This window comes from Girardinichthys multiradiatus, chromosome 3, assembly GCF_021462225.1.
Source record: "Girardinichthys multiradiatus isolate DD_20200921_A chromosome 3, DD_fGirMul_XY1, whole genome shotgun sequence".
In the NCBI taxonomy this organism is placed as follows: Eukaryota; Metazoa; Chordata; class Actinopteri; order Cyprinodontiformes; family Goodeidae; genus Girardinichthys; species Girardinichthys multiradiatus.
The window spans coordinates 21989337-22013822 of NC_061796.1; the positions used below are offsets into that span (position 1 = coordinate 21989337).

A 24486-nucleotide genomic window follows, 5' to 3' on the forward strand; every position below is an offset into this window, starting at 1 on the left:
GATCTCATTTTAGTGGACTTATTTTGTTCGAGTCAAGGAGTGTGATAGATCATTCACACAATTTGCTGTGAGCAATGTTTGCCTCTTTGTAAAATGGCACCACTTTCCAGTTTGCTATGAAAAAAGTTCCTCCTGACAAACCACAGACTTTTGCAGGCTTTAATGTCTCTTTGACTTCTGTGTGAATGTAATGTCATACTTACTTCATAATTTTGACATCAGGACTCTACAAGAGTAAAAACAGCAAGACTTATTGATGCTCATGAGTGTGGATTTAAAATGTCAGCACTACTGGCCCTTACAGACCAGAGGAACACACCTAAATGATTTAAATGGGACAATGATTAAGGTGACATAATTATATGTTGTTCCAAGCTTTTTTGGCTACATTGGTTTGCTCTTGTACCATCTCACTAAAACAAGGAATTAGTCAAAAACATAACTTAGCATGCTAACATTTACGCTAACAGAAAGTGAAGTAACTGTACAGTAGGTGATCCTGATAATGACACACAGATATATGTTGCTTTTTAAGAAGAAATAGCACATGGTGCTGCACGGTGGCCCTGTTGCCTTGGTGCAAGAAGGTCCAGTGTTCAAATCCCAGCCTGGGGTCTGCATGGAGTTTGCATGTTCTCCCTGTGCATGCATGGGTTCTCTCTGTGTACTTCCACTTACTGTCCAAAAACATTATTCTTAGGTCAGTTGAACACTCTTAACTGCCCTCACATATAAGTGTGTGCGTGCAGGTTGGTTGTCCTCTGTTGCCCTCTGATGGTCTGGTGACCTGTCTAGGGTATACCCTGCCTCACGCCCAATGATCACTAGAGATAGGAACCAGTCCCCATACAATCCTGTGGGGATGGATGGATGGATGATAGTATTCAACATGCAGTTTCCTTCAGATCACCTTCAGAGATGGTCTGGGATACCTCCACCTGCATTAGTTGAGATATCTACTCATGCAACTGTTTACATGTTGGAATCCTCCTCAAGGAAAAAGTTCATTTCACAAGACAGAATTTATTGGTTAGTAGATATCAGTGGTGGCTGATTTTTTTTTTTTTTTTTTTTTTACTGAAAATTCAGTTTGTTTTTTACAGTTTTGGACATGATTTAATGTGCCACATTCACCACAATCACTATATTAAAATGACTTAATGGGCTCAGCGCATGGTGTGGGGGTAGAGCAGGTGACCCCAATATGGAGTCTTTAGTCCTTGACGCAGCTGTCCCTAGTTTAAGTACCATTTGAGGCGACCTGTGCAGCATGTCTTTTTTGTTTTTTTTGTTTTTTTTGTTTTTTTAACGTGTCCTGTCCGGCAGAGTAGCACTCAAAATTGTTGTCTGGGTGCCAAGAAAAGCCCAACAGGTTTACTTTCACAAGTGAAGCATTACAGCTAATGCTTTAAAGCTCTCCTTGATATTCATGAAAAGAAACTTTATTAGAAACTGCTTTGGGATTATTTCAATTGTTACGGAAACGGAGACAGAAATGGAAAGGAAAAAAAAGACGCACGAAAGAGAGAAAGGGGGGCAAAGAGGAAAAGGGGAGAGAAGGAGAATAGAATGGAGGAAAGAAAGAAGGATGAAGAGATTACAAGATAACACCCTGCTTGCTTCTACACCTGCAGAAATGTTTGTATTACCAGCCTTTTTACCGAAAGGTGTACAGTACTTTTGAATTCACTCACACTCCCCATACATACTCTATACTCCCAGGTCCAGGTGCCGATACCACATGGGGACAATCTTACCCTGGACCCAGGAGGTGGATCCTCTTCCCTCTGGGGGTGGAGACAGGCAGACCGCCCCAGCACCTGAACCTGGTCTGGGCTAGCCCGGGCTCGTGCCTGAACCTGAGCGACCCTGGCCCGGACCTCGACCTTCTGCCCCGGCCCCAGTCCCCAACCACCCCCATCCTCATCCGGGGAGGGGGCCACGTACAAAAGAGGGGTCTACATGGTCCAAATAAGCCCGCCAACCAGAGCCGCCACAGAATAAAATAGTCCCAACCTCCAATGAGTTCCGATCCCAAGCCCATGAGCCTTCCACCCCCAATAAATCCGACATGAATTTCCCCATTGGGCCACCCCCAACCAGGACACAGATATCGAACACATACCTCTGAACCCAAACGCCATGAATCACCCCCAACAGCACATAGGCACCCTCCCACAGGAGAGCTACATCCCCGAAAGGCCGACGAAGCAACACCCACACAGCGCAACCTCAACACACAGCCATGCTCCAAGCACTCCTGCCGCGTCCCCCACCACACAGCACGCCGCAACAAGGTAAGGGCCCCACGCAATGCTGTCCCAGCCCCCACCCACAGGCGCAACAGGGCAGACACCGTCGAGCATCGAGCTCACAACAGAGCCCCCGACCCCACACCAAGATGGGACAAACTCACCTAGCAGGAGGTCCCCGGCCAGCGGCAAGCACTCGAGGCCGGCGTCCCCCACCCCGCTCCCGCACACAGACACACCACATCACTGCCACTGAAACGATGGCCCAGGTAGAAACAGGCCAATTGCTCAGGGCCAAGCACATCTCATCTGCCGCCCCAGTCCGGGCACAAGACATGCTCCACAGCCCCACCCACCTGACCACTAACTGTAGCCCTGCACCCAGCCAGGGGCAAAAGCTACAGAAGGAAGCATTGGAGGAAGGCCAATACAGCACGCCAAGGACCGGCCACCATGCCAACCCCACACCCAAACCCCAGAGGAGCCCCAAGATGCCGGCCACCCACCCTCCCGCATGGCACACCCCACCGTACCATCAAAGCAAAGCCACATCTCACTCAACACTGCACACCACCCGGCCAAGAGCCCCTCGACGCCTCCCCAACCGACAGACCAGGCACCGAAGACAGACAGGGACCGATCTCCACGACACCAGACAACCCCCAAGACCCGAACCTCAACCCCAGCCCAGATCCCAACCAGAAGGCACGCTGCGTGTTGTTGTAGTGTGCATTTAAAAAGAAAGAGGGGGAAAGAGGGCCTGACCCCCCCCCCCTCCCCCACATACACACACACACACACACACACCCCACCCAGAACCCTAAATGTCTACATGCAACTTAACCCTTAAGTGTGGGAGCAGGCACCAGAGGATAGGGTAATAAAATACCCTCCTTCTTAGTGCCATTGAGCGCACTCACATTGCCCTCACTCACTGTGCAGCATGTCCTCTCCCTCTCCTTACCCCACCTCCTGTCTGCCTACTTTCAAACACCAAAAAATAGAGGCCACTAGTGCCGCAAAGAAAATCTTAAAAAACAGACTTAATGTCCCTTAATATCCTTACATGTGGAATGTTGACTCACTGTGTTGAAGCACACTGTACATAAGACAACAGAGGTGCAGCAATGAGCCGTCAGCTGTTTTACACACTGAACTCTGGCGTGTTTTTGGATAATTGATCTCTTTTGGATTGTTTCTGTAAAGCTACATGATTATTCTCATAAAGAGTTTAAAGTCAAAATTGCTAAAAAAAAAAAATGGACTCTGATGAATCCCAGCTTTGTTGATGTCCTATTTATTGCTCAGCTGTCATCCCACTGTGTGATGTGGCTACCTGATCATTTGTATGTAAAGCATGTAATTGAAACCTGATCTGTCTAAATGGATTTTATAGGTGTGAATGGTCATTGATAGGCTCGTCTACAAAAATCTGAATCCAGTGGTGCTCCCAGACATTTTTCACAGCGGGGGAACACCAAAATAAAAACCAATGACTGACTTTAAAAATGTGATGTTGTACTATTATAGAAAAAAAAACTATACTAGACCATTTGTCTTGATTTGTTTTAACAAATTTATATTTTTACTTACCAGAAAAAACATTTAAAGTTTCAGAGTCTTCAATAGTTTTTATTTTTATTTTTATTAAAGATTGTTTTCTTTTGACAAAATGAAAAACAATACAAAATTATTCAAAAGGTATACACTAAAAATGAACACTAAGTTACAATGACAAATTTAAATCACAAGGTTCAAATGAAATTAAAAGTATTTATGACAGACTTTTAAAAGTACTCCTACATGAACTAATGCGCAATAACAGAAAATGCAGCTGCATTTGCTGACATGTGTACAACTCAGCCTTAGTTGTTAAACCCACATCTTACCATATCACTGATGCTGGGGGAGTGCCATTGAAGTGACCAATGTTTTTCCAGCCCGCAGTTAACAAGTAACTAAACCTAACTTTTTCAGATAAACTGTATGAATTGAGCCTTAAGGGTGCCGTCTTGCTGTAACTTCATTAATTCTGTAATATTTGGCCTAAAATCATCTTAGTGCTGCCCTCTTTGGGTTCAATGGTGGCTCTTGTATTTGAATTTATTGTTGGGTGCAAACGGTACAGCTTGGTCGATGTTTATGTCACAGCCCCGCGTTCGGGTATAAAACCCTCTCACTCAGACACATGCACACCTGTGGCAAGTGAGTAGTTGGATTTGCATTTGGTTTCACTTTAAAGTTGCTATTGCTGACGGTGGTGGGTCTATCAACAAATTGGACCTTATAGATTAAGAATAAGATGTAATCAAAGTTCATGTACATGTAAAACTAAACAGACAAATACGTTAGGTGATATAGTCTATGTGGTAGGATCAGGACTGAAGCAATAGACTCATGGCCTTTAAGTCAAGGCTTCTATTGAGGAGCTCTTTGCAATTTTTAACATTTCATACCTTTGTTTTGTATCTACATATTGCTAATTCATTAATTTTTAACTGAATTTTATACCTCTAAATAAACCATTTATTTTCCAAGTCTTTAAACTATGGTGTCAGTTTATTCTTTGTGTCAAGTATTTTCATGAATTGTGAATATAAAGGGTCATACAAATACTAAAAAAACACAAGTAATAATTTTATTGTATTTTATTACCCATAAACGTAGAATTGCAATCTATTCTGATATGTATTTTGAGTTCAGTACCCATTTATTCCATTTGACCGTTACCAACTATGATAGATTTGAACCCATGATCAAAGCAGAATAGTTCTAAGTGACTTCCCACTGGTAGATGTTTGTTGGAGAAATAATAATGTCCACATTTCCTTACATATAAGTAGTACATAAAGAACTATACATTCTCTGTAAGGAAAGTGGAAAGGAAACATCCTCCTGGCAGTTACGAATTGCTGCATGGTTGGTACAAAACATCCAGTGGTAGTTGGCACCATTTTGAAAAAAGTCAGGTATGAAATGACCATAATTCCAAAGGTGCAAATAGGTGCGGGTACAAAATAACAAGGAGCAGGTAAAATAAGCATTGAACATGTCTTTTTTCCCAGTTCATCTGCTATGAATGTTATGTCAGTGACCCTAGAAGAAGTATTTAAACTGTAAAAAATGTTAATGTGTTCAATACTTATTTACCCATGTATGTCTTCTGATACCATTCTAGATATACTATCATGTAGCAAACCTAATCGTGTACATACCCACTGCTGGTTTACATGTTTGCTAAATTATGTCCAGTCTTTTTTGGTGCTTAACTGTTTTTGCCATTGAGAGCAGTGTCCACCTTTGTCTCATTAGGATCAAACCTACAGTTTTGTGGACTGTCGTTGCATTCTCTGTAAAATATTGAATGTTTTGTTGTGTAGAGTTTTGCAGTGTAAACCTTATGATATAGCCCATGATAACAATCCAAGTCCCTTTTATATCTTGAGTTGGCTTCCTAACTCCAACAGAGGCTCAAACCACTATAATATTCCTTTATCTTTATCTCCTAAATCAGGAGTTTATGAATAAACCTCCATATTGAATATTTACATCTAAGACATTTTTCTGTTTTGAACAAGATGTTACAGTCTCGTCAGGTTATGGCCAAGCGTGTTGGCGTCTGTCAGCCTTCTTCGCATATGGAGACATGGATGAAATAAGCATAATTTTAGTTGCTTATTCCACCCTGTCAGACGGTTTATTTGTCACTGTTGACTTGATGCAGTGTTAATGTTGTTGTGGAGGCTTGCTTTCGGTTTTAGCACCTCAGCAGTCAACGCTGTGGTTACAAGCTGTTGTGGGATGATCTGTTGACTCCCCATAGTCCTGCTTGCTACCACCGCAACAGAAAGCTGGGGAAGGGGGTGGGGTTGGTGGGTGGGGTGTGGCACCTACTCTAGCCATCCAAGCTGTGAAGCAGGGATGTTTGCTGATACAGGCTGTTTCCTTCTTTGTCCTGCCATGGAGCTTGATGCTGGCATTGATGAAGCACTGGCTGGGCTGGTGCACGCAGTCACAGGTTGATGTTTATGAGCTGTATTGCCAATGCAAGAAGTAATAAAGCCATGTGGTATGATACCAGTTATTGAACCAAATGGAATCAGCTGTGTTAGTGTAGGCAGTGTTAGCACATGGGTCGTGCTAACCTACATGTCACAAAGTTCTGCTAGGGTGGTACCAGGTCTGGGGTGCTGCAACATGTTCCCTCTACTATCCATCTGTTAGCTGTTGCTCTGAGTCCAGCATCTCTTACCTAATGTAGTGTTGTTGTTATATTCCTCGGCATTCGGAGGTTTAGTGCTGTGTATGTTGAGGCTGGGCAGGCAGAGATGAAGAGAGCTTGAAGTTTTCAGACTCTGGTTACATATTCGCACGAGTGTCCATCTGTTCCACACCTGCTGCCCTCATAGCTAGTAGTTGACTGTATTTTGCACCATTCTCAGATGAGCAGTTGATTCCAGATATTTACATACACTGTATTAAAAAAGACACATAACCCTTTCTTTCTCCTCACTCTCTGAGATTACATCAGACAAAACCTTTGCTATTTTAGATCTATTTGCTGACTGCCATAATAACGATATAGGGAATTTATTTGAGATTACTAGACACACAGAAAGTCGAGTTTACATACGTTTCCTTCAAATCTGTTAAAATTGCCATTTAAAATGTATTTGATACCTTCCAAACTTGTACCACAATAGTTTGCTGAAATGTTAAAATCAGGTCTTTGTTGGTTACACTGATTTGATTCTTCTTAAGCCAGTTTGTATGTAATTTGGCCATATGTTTTTGCCGTATTTGGAATACCCATTTGTGCCCAAGCACTGACAGTTGTTGCTTTAGTATATCCCCACAACATCCTTTCCTTATGACGCCATCTATGTTGTAAAGTTGCACTAGTTGCTCCATGATACTGTCAGTCTTGTTCTTCACTGTCGGGATGGTGTTCTCAGGCTTGCAAGCATCCCCCATCTTCCTCTAAATATAACAATCATCATCCTGGTCAAATGCCTCAGTTGGTTTCAACTGAATGAGAGCTGATGCATGAAGGCAAGATTACCTTGTTATAAATTAAGAATTTATCTAGGCAATGTATGGTCACAGAGGACTCTTATCATATTCATAATATGTCAGTAGAAAGGATGAAAAGTAAGATTACATTGATTTAAAACAAATTAATTATTATATTCAAAGTAAAATTATTGTCTGTAAAAACTTCAATTCAACAAATTTTGTTGCATAAAATGCAACAGCTGAACACAGTTAATTATTGTTCTTTTTAAATGCCACTGAAGGATATTGGGTGCTGATAAACAAAATACAATGTACTGCTATCAAAATATGTGAGCTCAAGAACGGATAATTACCTTTTTTAATTAGGAAAACGTGACATTGCAAAAGTAATAGCTGTGCGCTATGTGATTAAACTGGAAGAGAAGATGGTTGGCAGACATTGCTAATAAGTACATGACTGATGATAAGCATGAGGGCAGACAACAAAGTTCAGTCCTAGTTGTTGGGGAAATTTATACAGTTATTTACCTGCCAGTTTTAGGGTTCATGTAGTTTTTAGATTTTATCAACAGGTTTCTTATGACTGGAAGCAATAATAATGTTTTAAAGACCTTCACCTTATCATGTTTTAGTATGGAAGGTCTCAAGTGCAGAGCAGAACAGAGGGTGAAGTACAAGTAATAAAATGATGAGAACTTACAAAATGGTCTTAAAAATGGAGAACAGACATACATCTGAGGAAGTGGACTGGACTGAGCATGGAAGACAAAAAAGGCAGAGATGAGGAGCTTGGCAGAGGACAGAGGAAACAGAAAAATCCAACGAGGAACAAAGAGAACGTATACTGAGGCAGAGGTAGAGGAAGGACAGGCAAACCAGATGAGCTAATCAGAGGAAATGAGTTGCAGCTGAGGCAGAGAGAAGAAGGCAGAGCAGCTGAAGAAGGGAGAGTAACTAACATGAATGGAGCAGAAACATAAAGTTACTCAGGGAAGTATCCAATGGAAATCTGACAGGAAAATCACTCTAGATGTATAAAGAACACTAAAACACAAAAGAACAAACTAATGAGGAAAACCTCTAACAATAATAAGCATGAGGAAAATAACTTAAGCAAGCTTAAACAACATAATAAACTGCAAAGAAATGGTCTAATTAAGTACATCAAAGAAAATGAAAACCTAACACCTTAGAATTATGACCTAGCTAGAGTTCCAACCTGAATCAAATAGAGAATTTGTGGAGGGACCTGGAGATTCCTGATGGAAAAGAAGCCATACTTACCTTAAATCATCTCAAAGTGGAAACATGCAACAGGATTTGATTGTTTGATTATTGTTTTATTTGATTGATTATTTATTTTCTTTTTGGGATGAATATTTTTGAACTGTACTGAATTGAATTGATTGCTTTGATGCCAATACACATTTTTCCATTGATTATTCAGAAGGATATAAATAATTTTTGACTTGCCATTTTTGAGACATTGTAAAGAAAAACAGATAAATAGTTTTTTTAATTGTTTTCTGGGAGATACCTGTCTCATTTTTTATAAGAAACAAACTTCTTGGTTAAAGGAAAATAAATTTGTAATGTAATAAGCCAGTCTTAACTGTATCTGTACCAGTTCCTTTAATTGTAGTTACTATTCACTGGAAGAAATTGTGCTATATTTAAAGACTCTTTTAACCCAGGCCGGAGACCCCTCCTTGCCACAATAGTGGGACCAGGGGCGGACTAGCAATATGCCCACCCTGGAGAGGTCCAGAACTATCGTCCAGCCCAGGGCCATCAGCCTGTCAGATTCATTACCAACACTGACCGAGTCATAATACTCAGCAACAGTAGGAGACATGGCTTCTTTAAGAGTGGGCCACAAGTGTGAGCCTGTGTGTTGGCACAGGTGGAAACACAGGCTGAAGTTAGTGCTGACCTCTGACCTTGTGAAATCTACAGTGGGCTGATTGTAAGTTACAGCAACAAACGTTATGAGTCCTTAAACCAAACTCATAATCTATTTTCCTCTGGGGTAGAAATTTAAGAGAGTTAATCTTGCAGGTAGAATCTATGGTCAATAAAGAAAACATTCCTTGCTTCTGTAGACCATAATCTGGAGTTTGAAGCCATTAGGTTTTAAACCATTAAAAATTGAGAGTAATTGTGAATAATTATAGGGAAAAAGATGGAAGGGAAGCTTAGAAAAGATGGGTTAAAAATGACAAAATCTCAAAGAGTTTGTGGCTGCAGCAGTGATGTAGTCCTTTAGGTCAACCAAGACTAACTGACTCACCAGTAAAACACTATCTGAAGGTTTGCACAGGAGCATCATCTGGCTGGTCATGATGAGAGGACAGAAGGTAGCTCTAGGTAAGTGTCCAGGGGCAGTGGCATACACCAGGAAGACCCCTCTCTGTGAGCTTCTCACCGTATTTATATGATGATGAAAAATCAGTTGTCATTAGTGCTGTCACGAGTAGTGTTGGGAGTAACAGCGTTACAAAATAACGGCATTAGTAACTGTGTTACTCTTTCGGTAACAAAGTAATCTAACAATTTACTTTTCTAATTTCCGTAACGCCGTTATGATGTTTACAATGTAACATGACACATTACAGCAACTCAATAAGCAGAATTTAATAAAATCACAGTCTGCTGCAACGGAGAGATCTGCTTTTCTCCCGCAGCTGCAGTGAGTATTTTTTAAAGCTCTTCAAGGAAATAGCATCATCTCACCCTTTCACAACACTTGTGGCTAACTGCCCGAGCCCTGCTGCGGTCAACGCGAGCCCCGACCATCCTACACCATGCAAACAGAAAACACTTGATTTTTCTGGTCAGCAACTTGTAACATCATTTTAGATTCTGAAAAGTAACTGAATAGTTACTTTGCCTAATAACTAGTTACTTTGATGTACAGTAACTGAATTACTAACTCACTTACTTTTTGGGAGAAGTACCTAGCAACTATAACTAGTTACTTTTGAAAGTAACATTCCCAACACTGTTCATAATTGATGAGTAAGTGTCAGCTGTCAAGCCAATTTAAAAATAACTGAACACACTAACCATTTTTCACACCACTTTGCATCTTGTCGCCGTAGCTGGTTCATTTGTGTGACTACACAGAAGACCATGAGTCTGAATGAAACTGAAAAACACAGCACATCTACTGGTACCTAAGACATAGTAGTAAGGGCAAAATGGGGCCAAATACATCTATTTGAACTAAAACTATTGGGGAGAGAAAATCTGTTCTGCTGTTTTCTATCTGCTGTTTGTTTCTCCTTCTGAGTTCCCTTTGATATTTACAGTATGTGGTAGTGACTGTTCATTAACATACAAGCCTGTGGGCTGTTTCTCAATCCATATGTTTAAAAGCAGCCCACTCTTGGCAGCTATAATAGCCTAAACTCTTCTGGGAAGGTTTAGCAGTATGTTTGTGATCATTTTTGAACATTCTTCCAGAAGCACCTTAGTGAGGACAGAAACTGATGTTGGACGAGAGGCCGGACTCGCAGTGTCCGTAAAGGTGTTCTCTCTGGTTGAGCTCAGATCTTTGTGCAGGCCAGTTAAGTTAATCCACACCAACTACACTCATCTTTAAGGACCTTGCTTTTTATGCAGTGCTGCACTCTCAGGTTGGAACAGGAAGGAGCCATCCCCAGACTATTCCCACAAAGTTGTTCAGCCTGAAATATTCCAAAATGTCCTGGTATGCTGAAAGCATCAAGAGTCCCTTTCATTGGAAAAAGGGGACAGCTGTGGGTGTATAAACAATTAGAAAGCTAAAGAACAGAAGTCAAAATGTTTGTTGGAGTCAATAGATTTAGAAACATCTGGTGAAGTTACTAACTATTTAATGACTAATAGAATTATAATTTTTCTGTTTTTAACTTTTAACTCTCTAAACAGGACGGAAGTAGATGCAGCTTTCCTTGTTTGATTGGGCTTTAGATGCTTCCTGGATTGAAGGCACTGCTCCACTGAGTCCACTGCCTGAGCAGCAAACCTGGGGACAAGAGAAACATTGATAATGGCTGCTCAGAATGCCTGCATTGAGAATAACTGTCACATAGAGTAAAGGCAAACACTTGCATTGGGGCCGTAATGCTTCAGGCAAACCTCACAAGCACTGTTGTTCAATAAAGCCTCTACTTTGCAAGTACATCAGCTTTCTGCCCAATTGCATACTAGTTTAAATTTGGACATTTTAAAAGACATCAAAGGACAACACAACCACACACCCACATACACACATGCATGTGTGCACTCTTGAATTGGTGTGTGTATGTTGTGTTTCCTTCTGTATGCTGGTATGTGTTCAGCAATCTATGTCCTCCTAACAGCAGGAAGCTATAAGCTATCCCATCCACACTCTATAATCACAGCTGTTTATGGCTGTATAAAAACACACACACTAGCTCTCCCTCTTTTAAATCTCTCTATCCTTCCCTTTTACACACACACACACAAACACACACACACACACACACACATGTTTGCAGCTGCCGTCTCAGTGGCCCTGTGATTACTGCAGTCTGGTTTGAGGCTCTTATTGGGTGTTCTGACGTGAGTGGCTTCGGCTACACACCTTTGTCTTCCGTGGCTCTCGCCGTTGTTTTTCCCTCTCTGCTGCTTATCGCTCTCGTCAGCGTTGCTCTGACCCTTTCCTTGCAGTGGCTGAGCAGCTGAGGTGCAGTGTTGCGTCAGCTCTCACCGAGCCTCGCCGTGTGCCAGTTTAGGAGATTGGCATTAAAAGCCAGACATGAGCTCATCGTCCCAGCTGGGCAGACAGCCCATTACAATGCTCAGCAGGGCCCTACCGCAGGGGTGAAGAGAGCTCAATACCTGCTGATTATCTACTCTTCTTCATTGTCTGTGTCTCCAAGTTCTTCTCTCTTTGTTTTATTCTTTTGTTCACTGCTTTCTTTCTCTTCCTTTCTTACTTTCCCCCATTTGTCATCTTTCCATCTCCTATTTTCCTCTCTTGCTGTTTTACCTCCTTTCTTTTCATCTTTCCACTTGTCTCTTACATTTCCTATTCTCCCTCATCGCCTCTATTACTTTTCTGCTCCACTTTTGATTTATTCATTCACTCAGTCTGTGTCCTCAACCTGAAACTCTCCGTCTGCCTGGTTATGTCTCCTATTCCATCTTTCTCCCATTCACACATCCATTCATTTCTCCCCTCCTTTCTTTTTTTCAAGCTTGACCATCTCTGGCACACACAGATACAAAAACACGCTGAAACAACTTTTAGGTAAACGCTGTCATTGCAGTGTCATTGCAGTGGTGCCTGCGGCAGCAAGAGAGGCAAGGAGGGGTGTTTTTTTTTTTTTTTTTAAAGACAGAGATGGAAGAGAGGTGTGTGTTTGTGTGCAGAAATATCAGAGGTGGGAAGCCAGACAGCTGGTGCACCTGTGCGGACAGGATATGACACAGTTCTGCAGCAAGACAAGGGCGAGAAGCAGCAAATGTGATGTGGCATACACTAAACCGCTGTTAGAAATGTTTATTGTCCACTGGGTTACTTCCATCCATAGAACCAGCTTAAGGTTGTACAGGCTAAATTTTATTTGCAGGCCTACATCCAGTTCAAAAAGGGAAACTCATATATTATATAGATTCATTAAATGAAGAGTCATATATTCATATTAAGCAGTTTTTTTTTCTTTTATTGCTGATGACTAAGATTTGCAGCTTGTGAAATTCATTCCCAGGGAATTTGAATATTACAAAAGATGTTATAAGATGTTTTATTACAGACATGTTAGTCATGTTATGGCCTACACAATCATGGGGAAGACTGTTGGCTAGACAGCTGTCCAGCAGACAGTCTGATCGCAGCACTCAATAAGCTGGCAGATAGCTGTATCAAAGTGAATTGAAGGTTGGGTGGAAGGAAAAAGTGTGACAGAAAATAAATGCACTAGCAACACCAATAACCATTGCCTTTTTTTTTTTTAAGATTTTCCGTTTAGAACAGGGCTGGCTATAGGTAATAGCAAATTCTGCAACTGGGGTGTCATTTTTCCGTAAATGTTTCTGACCCATAGGCAAAATCAAACCAGGAGAAGAAAAATCAGATAAAAGGATTTTACAATGAAAAAGAGAAGGATAGAATGATTAGGGGGGCTTCTGTGAGATGATTCAGCAGCATCTGGAGAGGAGCAGAAATAGTTAAGTTGGAGCAGGGGAACTGAAGAAGAGTAATACCTGAAATGACTGACAATGAAGGGCTTACCTCGCACAGTAGCATCTGACCGAAGAGCCTGGTGGGAGTTCCTTTGAGGTGAGTAATCCTTCCAAGGGTGTTCAATTACGACGGATTGATGGAGGCTTGACATCCAGATGAAGTTTGAACAGAGAGCGGCAGGCAGTGGCTGCCAGAGACGGTAAAGTCGCTGTGGACGACCATGGAGAAACCTCCCAGAGACGTCTGTCATGGAGAGTTCTTGCAATAAATACCCAGGGTAGAAGCCAACAACCAATCTTTAACCTGAGACGCACTATGATTATAGGAGTTGAAAAACATTCAGAGGGATAGTCAAGGCTTGACTCTGTTAGGTCTATTCACAGCTCCTTAAATCTCCAGCTGCTCGATGAGGAGTGCCAAGTATGCAGCCTGCAACCAAATCAGGAGATGTTGGCGTCGTCTTCATTTCCACCTCTTACCTGTTTGTCTCCAGAAGTCAGGTGAAGAAGCAGCTCCAGAGTCCAGAAGGTCGGTGCAGACAAGCTATGTGATTTTCTACATTACCTGTTCAACCATAGCCAGACCGCATAGAAGGTTCCAGTGCTCTGGAAGATGTCATGCATTGTTATAGTAACAAGAAAAGCTCATGCATAAGTCCTTAGCAACAATAGACCTGTTTCCCTGGTGCCCCTGATAATGAAGGCCCGGGGGAAATTCCTAGTAAGCAAACCAAGACCTTTCAGGACCCAGTTTGCTTGTCTCTGTGGAACTGGAGTTGTCAGGAGCGCTAAATGCGGTGTTTATTTATTTTACTTTTTTAATCCTTCTTATAAATTTCCCCTATTCATTCATTTTCTTATCTCTTCTTATTGTTATTATTGATGTTGTTAATATTATTGTTTTTATTAATACCAATTACATCAGCTTTATTGATGTTTATTATTATTATTATTATTTATCATTATTATTATTATTATTATGTGGTTATTATTTGCCCAATAAGCACCTCCACACCTTTTCAAAAATTGACTACTTAATAAGGCCTGCAGAAAAAGCAAAACCCCTAAATCACAAACAACTGGACTTTTAATGACAGTATTTTAGGTTTATTCACTGCCACTTGTACACTGGAGGAACCTTGGTCCACTCTTTGCAATTCTAATCCAGCCACACTGGTGAGTGCATGAGCATGAACTGCCTGTTTAAGGTCATATTAAAGTGAGTCAAGTAGATTTAAGACTCATACTTAACTTGGCCACTCTAAAACCTTCATTTCTTTTAGACATTTAGAGGTTTGCCTTGAATAATTGTTCTTCTCCATAACCTAAGTGCGCTTGAGCTTAAGGTCATGAGATGATGGCCAGATATTCTCCTTCAGGATTTCCTGGTAGAGAATTTGTGGTTCAATCGGTTACAAGTTGTCCAGGTCCTAAATAATCAAATCTGAACCAATTTAATGAGATATAAGAACAAAAAACAGAAGATATCTGTAAGGGAACAAGTGCTTTTTAACAGCACTGAAACTCAGAGGGACAACAGATATGCTGTATTGTCACAGTTCTATAAATATCTATTAGAACATATTGTAAGTACTGATGGAGGAAGTTTACCTTTTCTTAAGAAAAACACTTAAACGTCATATTGCATTACTATTAGTATAAATGTGAATATAACTAGTAACTGCAGTAGCAATTTTAAAGCATGGATAAAAGGTTAGTCTTTGCTGTTGGCATTTATGCTGATCTTTGCTTCCTTTGTTTACCTTTTTTTCCCCTTATACTGTCAAGTTAATTAAGTAAACCTCTGAAAAATATGGTGACTTACACAAGGGTTTAAGAATGAATTATGGCAAAGATGTAACTACTTCTAGAGTCTGGTGCTATCCCATCATAGTATTCAGTAACTTCCTCATCCACTCCATGCAGCAAGTTTACCACAGTGTTTAGTATTTAAAATCTCATTTTAAAATGTTGTCATATCTCTATGAAACAAGCCTGTTTTCTGTTTTCCACCATATTCTGTTTATGGTGGTGTGTTACTGATTCAAACCTGAAGCCATTGCTCAAGACACAGTACAGTAGGAAAGCACACAACATAGAGCAAATGGGAGGTGAACTAGAGCAGCCACTAGAAAGGTGGAGCAGTTTATCCACTATGGTCAGGATGGTGTGGTAAACACACAGTTCTTCAATAACAGCCACAAGGTGGTGCTATGAAGTAATATCCAGCTTCGCAAGTCACAGGTCTAGATGGTGAAACTGCACTGAAAAGGGGGGAGAAATTGAATTGCATAGTTGTGTTGCTTTTTATTTTTCTAACATGGGCCTGAGGTCATTTCTGGTGCATTGGTAGTCCCCTCTCTAACATCGGATATAAACCTTCCAGCATTTGTTTGTCCTTTTTTGAGCCTTAATACAGGCCAGATGTAGGGTCAACTAAATGCACCCATATACATGACACGCCTCCAGTGACTTTGAATGAAGCTAGATTTTATTACTATCAGTAGCTGCATCAGCATACACACCTCATGATGCTGCTGTTTTTCCCCCTGTCTGCTTGTAACTCAGTAAAAATGATTTGTAGATCTTTTAGGTTGTGTTGCATGAGCGGCTTTGATTTGAATGGATCTAAAACAAAAGCATTAAAGCTTGAAGTGAACTTCTGAATAAGCATCAGTAGAAAGGAAACCCCACTCACAGCTCCTAAAATAGACACAGGCACACGTGCCAAGCGTGATAAATCCATCAACCTAAAGTTAGTGTTCCTCAAATACATGATGAGACAGACGCTTCCCAAGGGATGCACATAGAGTCTCTGTGCGCGTGTGTGTGTGTGTGTGTATGTGTGTGTGTGCAGACTGCAGGCGGGGGGATGGGAGGGGATCTGGTAGACTGGAGTGCATTTGGTATTCAGCCGTGCCTAGTATTTATCTGTCTGCTGGCTGTCTAGTCTGGTCTGGCCTGTTAGTGGTGTCACCCTACGTGCTCCCTGAGCGACTGAATTGACGCTCCAGACAGACTGTGCGTGTTTGTGTGGCTGTGTGTATTTGATGCAAGTGTTTGTGAGGGAATGGAGGTGGGTTGTATGAGGGAGAATCGATGGCTGTCCGAATGTGTCTGTGGATGAGAGCTTGTCTGGGATTTGTGTGACCTCAGCCTAAAGACATGGAAAAAAGCAAAGTGCATGGATTTGGTATTTGCTTTTTTGGCTGACAAAGTGGCAGGATGTCAGATTGTTGCTTCAATAAAATGTTGACAGCTAGCAGCCGTTTCAACAGTTTGTCATTGTTCCATGGGCCTGTCTTTCTTTTACCAAAGGTGTTCAAGCACTTATTGAGAAATGTGCAGTTCCCTGGCAGCTACAATCAGGGACCATTTCTTTTTCATGGTTGCATGTAATACTTGGCAAGTGATGCAGCACTTAATGATGAACATCTGTTGGATGTTTTGACTTTTTGTACTTGTTTCCCTTTCACAGTGTTCCATTTCCTTTTATTGCCTTTGGTTACTCCTCCTCTGGGTGGCATTTCCTTATTTCCTCAAATCTAAGCCCAAAGTATGTGAAATTACTCTCTCCTTCTTGTTAGATGGGAAAAATTGTCTTCAGCAATCTTCAAATCATACCAGTGATTTTTAATTAAAAATCATTTGTCTTAAAACTGTGATTTTTTGGACATTTAATGATTCTCACTTAAACTACAGTATTGTGTTGATTACGATCAGAGTTCAAAAGATGAACCTGTGTCCCAGTCTCAAATGTCTGGAAGACCCCAGCAGGTCTCCCTCAAGAATTTACCTCTTTCCCTACCTCTAATGAAGAACTCAGTATGATGTACCACCACCATGCTGAGTTCTTCAGTGATAGTGTTCTTAGCATGAAAAGAGGTGTTAGGTTTGCTTCAGTCATGGGGTTGTGTGTAATGTTTAAATTTTACTGTTATTCTTTTAATGTATTTCTTGTTCTTAATGCTGTGTATGAATTATGCTATATAAATAGAATTGTCTTGGCTTGACCATGATGACATCGTTCAATGTCTCACTAATATTTCAACAGTCTTCCTGCTGTTTAGGATTTTTTCGATATGAATTTAGTGCTTGGTATTAACAGTTTATGCTTATGGTGGTGGTGTAACGCCATGAAGCAATTTTTGCACCCTTTTTTGCCCTTATTGCACCAGTTGACCACTGCGTGACTATTGCCGCTGACCATGTCCATCATTTTACGGCCATAGTGTACTCATCTTCTGATAGTTACTTCAAGTAGGATAGTGTTTCATGTCACAAAGCAAAAAATAATCTTAAACTGGTTTCCTGCACATGACAATGAGTTGAGTGGACTCCACATTCACCAGACCTCCATCCAACAGAACCAAATTTCTAAGAGTGTGGTCCAAGTACCACTGATGGTACTTGGACTGCCTTGAGTAGTGCTCAAAGGAAATGTTGGTATCAACTATTTGAAGCAAATTAATTGTAATATGGAGCTAACAAGCCCATACATTTAAAAAGATGAGTAGTTCATGCACGTTTATCTTTGCTTCAAACAGATACTACTCAAAGGTGACGTGTAGTGGAGAATATTTCAATATGTCTCCGAATTTTAACCAAGAACAAGTAATGGTGGGCATATTATGCTGTGTTCCATTTACCTCACAAGTAAGAAGTCAGATTTGGTCATTAATTACTATTGTATGTACTAAATTACCAGGATAAATACCGGTAGAAAAAATTATCAAGTAGAACTTTTGTTTCAGCGTGTTATGCATTCATATTTGTGTAATGTTACATAAACTACCAAGTGTGGATAAACAGATTTTTTTTTTCAGCAGCTATACTTATATTTCAAACACATGACAGCCATATTTGATTTTAAGGTGGAGGTTGGTGAGAAACCTCTATAATTTTTTTTTTAATTCTGAGTTTAATGGACATTCTCTATATTTATCAAACATTTATTTTTTAACAAAAGAAAAGCAAAAAAAAAAAAGATTCAACTGGTGGTACTATGGTGGTACTGGGAAAACCTGGTATTCATTGAAGTAGTACATGTTCTAAAAACGTTTAAAACCACTGCAATGCAGCACCGTTGGGATGTGTTGAAGAGGACGTGTGTGTGGAAGTATCATGTCAATATTGATCAAAATCTCTAAAGAATGTTTCCAACACCTTGTTGAATCTGCCATGAAGAGTTAAGGCAGTTTAGAGGGCAAAAAGGGTCTAAAGTGTTACTAGGTTTGGCTGGTGAGTCTATGCCCAAGTTTCCAGTGAGACATTTTACATTGCTACAAATTGCTGGATCATTCTGAACAGAGCTTTGTTTGTCCTCTGATTATACTCAGATAATGGCAATTATCTATTGCAAACCTGTCCTCCGTATTTATATACTCCATATCACTGACCACCCCTGCTGTCTTGACCTACACCCACACGTTTACAACTCAAATGTAGTATCTTCATTGTGTTTGAAGTAAAAATCCAACCAAACTTTCTTTGTTGGAGATCCACAATCGAACTCCTCTATGGGTCTGCATGTTGTCTCTGGACTGCAGCTTGAGTAACTTCTGGTCCAGGGCCTTTTTCAGAGTTAAACAGCCTATTGTTTTTCGGACTGCAGACAACTCTACACTGATTGTTCTTTAACACACTAAAGTGTGTTTGGTGTGAGGTGTACACTTTTTGTTACATTAGCAGGGGTTGTGTTTGGTGAGGATCATTCCCTCTCAGCTGCACATGTGCCACTGAACCACAAAACCAGCATTGGTGGGGGTAGGAGGGGGTCACCTCAAGGTTAGATCCCTAAAAGAAGTGTCTCCATTGGCTGCGGCCTGGCGTAACAAGGGATTGAAACCCGAAACGCTCTCCCCACCCTCCCTAAATAACGCACCAGACCAACTAGTCCTTCTTCCCCCTCTTCATCCCCTGTTCTGCTCTCCCACAGCCATTGTCATTTGTGACCCGGTCGTCTGCCGGCTTTCTGTCAGGTCAACCTTCCCACAACCCCAAGCACTGACACACTCACAGTAATACAAATGCTTACACTTTCGGGGGAAAAAAGACACACAAAACATGCCCCTTCGCCCAGACTCACAGAGCTAGCATTACCCTGGTGGTGCTTTCAAATACTCCCTCTGTGTACTGGTGAATGTCAGTACACATTTAGATGCTTTAGACATTTTGTTGAAATAACATGAACCTAGCATTGAAGAATGCAGTTAGTCGTTTCATAGTTTTCGAGCATGTCAGATTATCACACGGGTCTAGACTTCTTCAGCGTTCTTGAAAGTAGCGGCTTCTCAGCGACCGAGTCCCTCCCCTGGAGAAATGTGATTGGCCGCAGCGAAAGTCTGATGGGTGTGGGCGGAGCCCCAGCTCTCTGTGTCTGTTCCGCACTAACAGAGGAAGGACAGCTGCCCTCAGCAGCAGAGGAAAGCGAAGAAGAGCTGTTGCCAGAATGCGTTAAGCGATGGCTGGAGTCCGAATTTTATTTCCAGTTCTCTGTCCAAACCGCCTTGTTAGAAACATGGCGTGAGACGAGACGTGTGACATTAAGTGCGAAGGCTGTCGGGGGAGTTTACTCGTAGCGGCGGACTACGCGCTGCCGCTGCCTGGAAGTTTCTCCTCCTGTTGTTTCTCCGTCGGGGTGTCCCGACGGCGGCGGCGGAGGTGGCGGCGGCGGCGGCTCTCCCCCCGGAGCGGTGTCCCGGTCCGCCCAGACCCATGCCAAACACCACGGCCTCTGGCGGCCCCGGCAACTCCAATGTCACCTGCTCCTGCAACTGCACCGCTTCCCAGCCACAGGGAATGGAGATATGTGAGTAACATTCGCTGCTCCTCTCACGGTCTCCTGACCTTAAAAAGCTGCCGAGAGACTTTAGTGCTTAATGCGTTTTCTTTAATCACACTTAATTTTTATCTAACATTGTGAATCAGCTACGCGGTGGGCTGAAAGTTCCTCCCGTTAAACCTATAAGTCCTCTTAAGGAGCTGCAGTTTGCCTTCGCCGTCGGGACCAAACTTTAGGCTAACTTCATGGAACCTCAGAGATTTTGTGGCTGTTTTCAACGTGTTTATTTCAGTGCCTCTGTAGCTATTGGACGTGTTTTCGAAATATAAATCTTACTGTGGTTCTAATGTTAACAGTCCCCATCAGTTCGCAAATGGTGAAATAGTTTCATAATTGTTTAAATAAGTTACTATATGTACTGTACTGAGTTACAGTAGTTTTTAGGAAGTATTCCTTGACGTGTTCTGCCTTCCCAGCCGCGCAAATGCTCTGAGAAATGACCACAGAGGGTTAAATAATTTGCCTGTCAGCGCAGACAGGAAACGCTGGAATGGTATGTTATGTCTGCTCTCCGAGTAGCCCAGAGAGAAACTATCATTATCAGCTCTGCCCTGCTGCTGGCTGCCTGCTTGATCCACTGCAGATGTTCCTCTTTATGGCCAAGGCAGGGCGTTCAGAAGAGAGGCAGGCAGCTAGCAATGCCGAGGACAGTCACACAGAGACGGGCAGAGTGTCTGTTGGCAGTGTGGCAGCTCCACTGACAGACAAAGGCAAACAAACAGGAGAGGACCACATAGCAGACAAGGCGGGCGGATTCATAACCAGTCTGCCAGACAAGTACCGACAAAGATATAAACAGAGAGACACAGACACCTACTAAGCCAGACAGGCGTATGTACTGACTGACAGACACACTGCCAGTCTACAGACAGAGATGGACATGACATGGACAGACAGAATTACTGTGATGTGTAATTTCCATATGCGCTGAAGCCAGAGCTGGGCAACATGAGATGAACGCGGGATATTAGATTTAGATCTGGCAGCTGAGTGTAGTTGTGCTGACGCCACATTGTAACCAAGAAGTGGGTGTGGGTGTGTGTGTGTTTGTGTTTGTCTAGTAGAAGGGCTGGTGTTCCACTATTCTGTGGGTCCACGGTGCTGCTAGCCAGGAAAAAAACACAATCGGGCATGAACTGGTGCAGGAACATATCCACTAATACAGCAGGGCGCCTAATTAGTTCATCCAGGGATGAATGGAGGGTGGGAGGGTAAGGGATGGGGGGTTTCAAAAAGAGTCACACAGTTGTGTTGACTGAGTACTTTGTAAACATTAAACAGAAAAGTAAACCGTAGAGGATTTAGGGTTACATGCACGCGGGTCCTTTAGGATAAACGCCAGGCTGGTGGTTTCTCAAAGTTTGCCTGTCCGAATGTTTCACTAGTTGGAGGGAGCTCCATTCACAAGTGGTTTGAAATAGCTCTGCCCTACTGTAGTGGCCGTCTGGTTTGAAAAGAGCTCTTGTTGGTCGGCTGTGTTGTCATGCAGACTCTGCAGGACTGAATAATACATCTCATGCTTTGATGATTTATCTGGCCAAAGAAAAGAGCTACAGTCAGTCTCTTCTCTCCTTTTTTCCCTCCCTCCTTTCTTTCCTTTAAACCAGAGCAAGCCATCTCGCTTGTATGTTCCCTCTTTTATTTCAACAAGATGGAAATTGAAAGAGTCCTCGAACATTAGAGGATCACAGCTCAAACACCGTGTCACGGCCAGGAGCCGAACCCCATTCCACACGGTGGGATGTTCATATAGGATCTGAAAGGCAGGAACCTTTTAACAAGTGTTCTTGCATAGCTATTGCTCTGCTCTTATTGTAGTTGTAATATAATGCAGTCGCAAAGTGGAACAGTTGTAGGTGCGCTTTCTTGGCCGTTAACTTGCACTTACCCGTCAGATGGGGGAAGCTTTTAACTACATGCCTGGTTTCTGGGTTTCGTGAACGTTTGTTACGCGCTGGGTGAATTTACAAGCCTGTGTTCTGCAAACATTTTCCACTCTGAAGTCATTTAATTTAAAATTGACTCATTCTACAGCCTCGTCTTTCTGTTGCCCCGTGGAGCAGTGCTGTGAGGGCGTTTCACTTAAACCCTTTTTAAGTGAATTCCCTTTTTATTTCCATCAGGCGATGTCATACAGATTGTGGGGTTTTTTGTAACGGATCCTGGGAGACTCTGGGAAAAGTAACCTGAGATTTAGGGAAAAAAAACAACTGGAAGAGGAGGATTTGACTCCATCCTTTAGGTGGAAGAAGTTTGCTGCAGAGTTAGGAATCTAAAACACATGTTCAGGTTCTACACAAGAATGGCAAAGAATGGGTTTCAGTTGTTGCTTCACAGTAAGCTACTTCTTCAGGCTAAACATCCTTCCTCATAAAATCAAAACCAGATTTTAGACATTTGTGACTGTGTGACCAATATTTAGGTGTGCAGAAAAACCCCCCCATATTTTTTCATGTCTTAAAAAAAGTCAAAGTAATTAGTAATATGTAGCATTTCTTTAGAGATACATCGGGGCTGAACGTATTAGGAAAGGATGTGATATGTGATTATATTGCTGAATGTTGCGATAATGGTACGACTTGTTTAGGGCCACAGCTAACAATTATTTTAATTATCGAGCCTTTTATTGATTATTTTGATGATTAATGGAGTAATCGGATGAAAACTTGCTGCAGCGGATGACTCCTGCTCAGTTGCTGCAAGGTGCTATTATGGAATGGTAACTCAGTTTTACACGCACTGCGCTGTTTTCTTTTCTAAGTTTAAAGTTGCTTCTGGCTGAAGATTTGCTGTTTTGTCAGCAAAACAGACAAGTTATAGTTTTTCAGTGACTTGACCACTTTACCATCCCTTTACCTGAAAAACATTTAGCTGCCTTAAACAAAAAGCAGAACAAAATCTATTTATTATAAGGCATAGAGAGCCAACGCAAAATAATAATTAGCTAACACTTATTGCAGTCCTGGCATTTCTTCACACCATGCATATTGCTTGGAGTAATATTGCATCGTTAGTGTAGCCATACAATATGCAGCCCAAAAAAATATATTTCTGTCCCACATGAATCATAGTTGTTAAAGACAAGCTGCGCCCCCTATATGAATGTGTTTGTGTTCCTCCGCAGCGACCAGATCAAGACCTGCTCTGTAACTTGTGTATGAGCGGCATTGTTATGCTGCTGATGGCAGGGTCATTTGCCACAGGTCTCCACTCAGACCAGAAATTCACATGGCTACTCGTTGAGTCCGCCTAAAACTCAAAGAGATGTAAGCTCAGCTTTTTAATACCCTGCCGTCTCCTGCCAGAAGGCTCAGTTTGTCACTGCTTTCAGAACATTCTTGTTCTGTGGTTTGGGTTTTTTCTTTTCGAGTTTCTTTTTGTTGGGTGCAGTTCAAAACGTTTTTTTTTCTTCTATTATTTAGTTTCATAGTTAATTAAACCTTAGTAAAGTTTGGTTTGAAAGTTAAGATTATGGTAAATTTGGCACCTGTGTGAGGGGGAGTGGCAAAGTCAACTTTGAAAATCTTTTTTTGTTTTGTTTTATGGAACAAAACTAAAAAGTTTCTCCTTGACAGCATTCTTCTGTTATCATTGGTCCTGTAATTAATTTCAGAGGGAATTTCTGCACATAGTTGGTGGGTCTCCATGGAGCCTTAAGTAATCTGCCACATCCCCTGAGCAGAGGGGTAGTGGTAATAAATTGCCAGTTCATAACTACAGAGCAATAAGGAGTTCCTTTGTTAAAGGTTGGGATATGGTGGCATGTGGTTCACAGTTCTGGGTTTTCAGGGTTTACGTACAGTCACACTCTGCTGGCCAGAGGAGCATTCTGTAAGCGCGAGATTAACAGATTATATAGAGAAAGAGATGAATTTGGTAGTGCTAGTTGCATAGTCCATACATTTATAACATCAAAATGTAGTTTTTCATCTTACATTTACAAGATTTGGATTTGTTGAACGTGAGTCCTTCTGAGATTCTGGCTGAATGAGAATCTGACTGGATGAATTAAAAATACCACAGTTTGATGGTATTTACACAAAAACATGTAATAACAATAACATGAAACATGACCTAATTTCTGTTAATAAGGAGAGAAAAAGCAAAAGCTGTACACTGCTGCTAACATAATACAGTATTCTGATTATTACAGTTATAGCAATATTTACACAATTTATT

At 41.6% G+C, this 24486-nt stretch overlaps 1 protein-coding gene and 1 long non-coding RNA gene across 6 annotated transcripts in view; one reads left to right on the plus strand and one right to left on the minus strand.

Moving 5' to 3' along the window:
- Window positions 1–24486, plus strand: part of LOC124866066 (low-density lipoprotein receptor class A domain-containing protein 4-like) — a 406571-nt gene that overhangs the window by 326375 nt on the left and 55710 nt on the right. Inside the window, exon 1 of one of the 5 annotated variants that reach the window (XM_047361715.1) lies at window positions 20188–20274. The exons of the other annotated variants lie outside the window; for them this stretch is intronic. Within the exon in view, the coding sequence (XP_047217671.1) occupies window positions 20265–20274 (10 nt within the window). The 5' untranslated portion in view covers window positions 20188–20264. Of the gene's footprint in view, window positions 1–20187; window positions 20275–24486 lie in introns of those variants that run through there. 5 annotated transcript variants of the gene reach the window in all.
- On the minus strand, window positions 12917–14052 carry LOC124866069. Its single transcript, XR_007037718.1, has 2 exons — window positions 13513–14052; window positions 12917–13428 (listed from the first exon to the last, which is right to left on the minus strand). It is a non-coding gene; the product is annotated as an uncharacterized LOC124866069 (long non-coding RNA).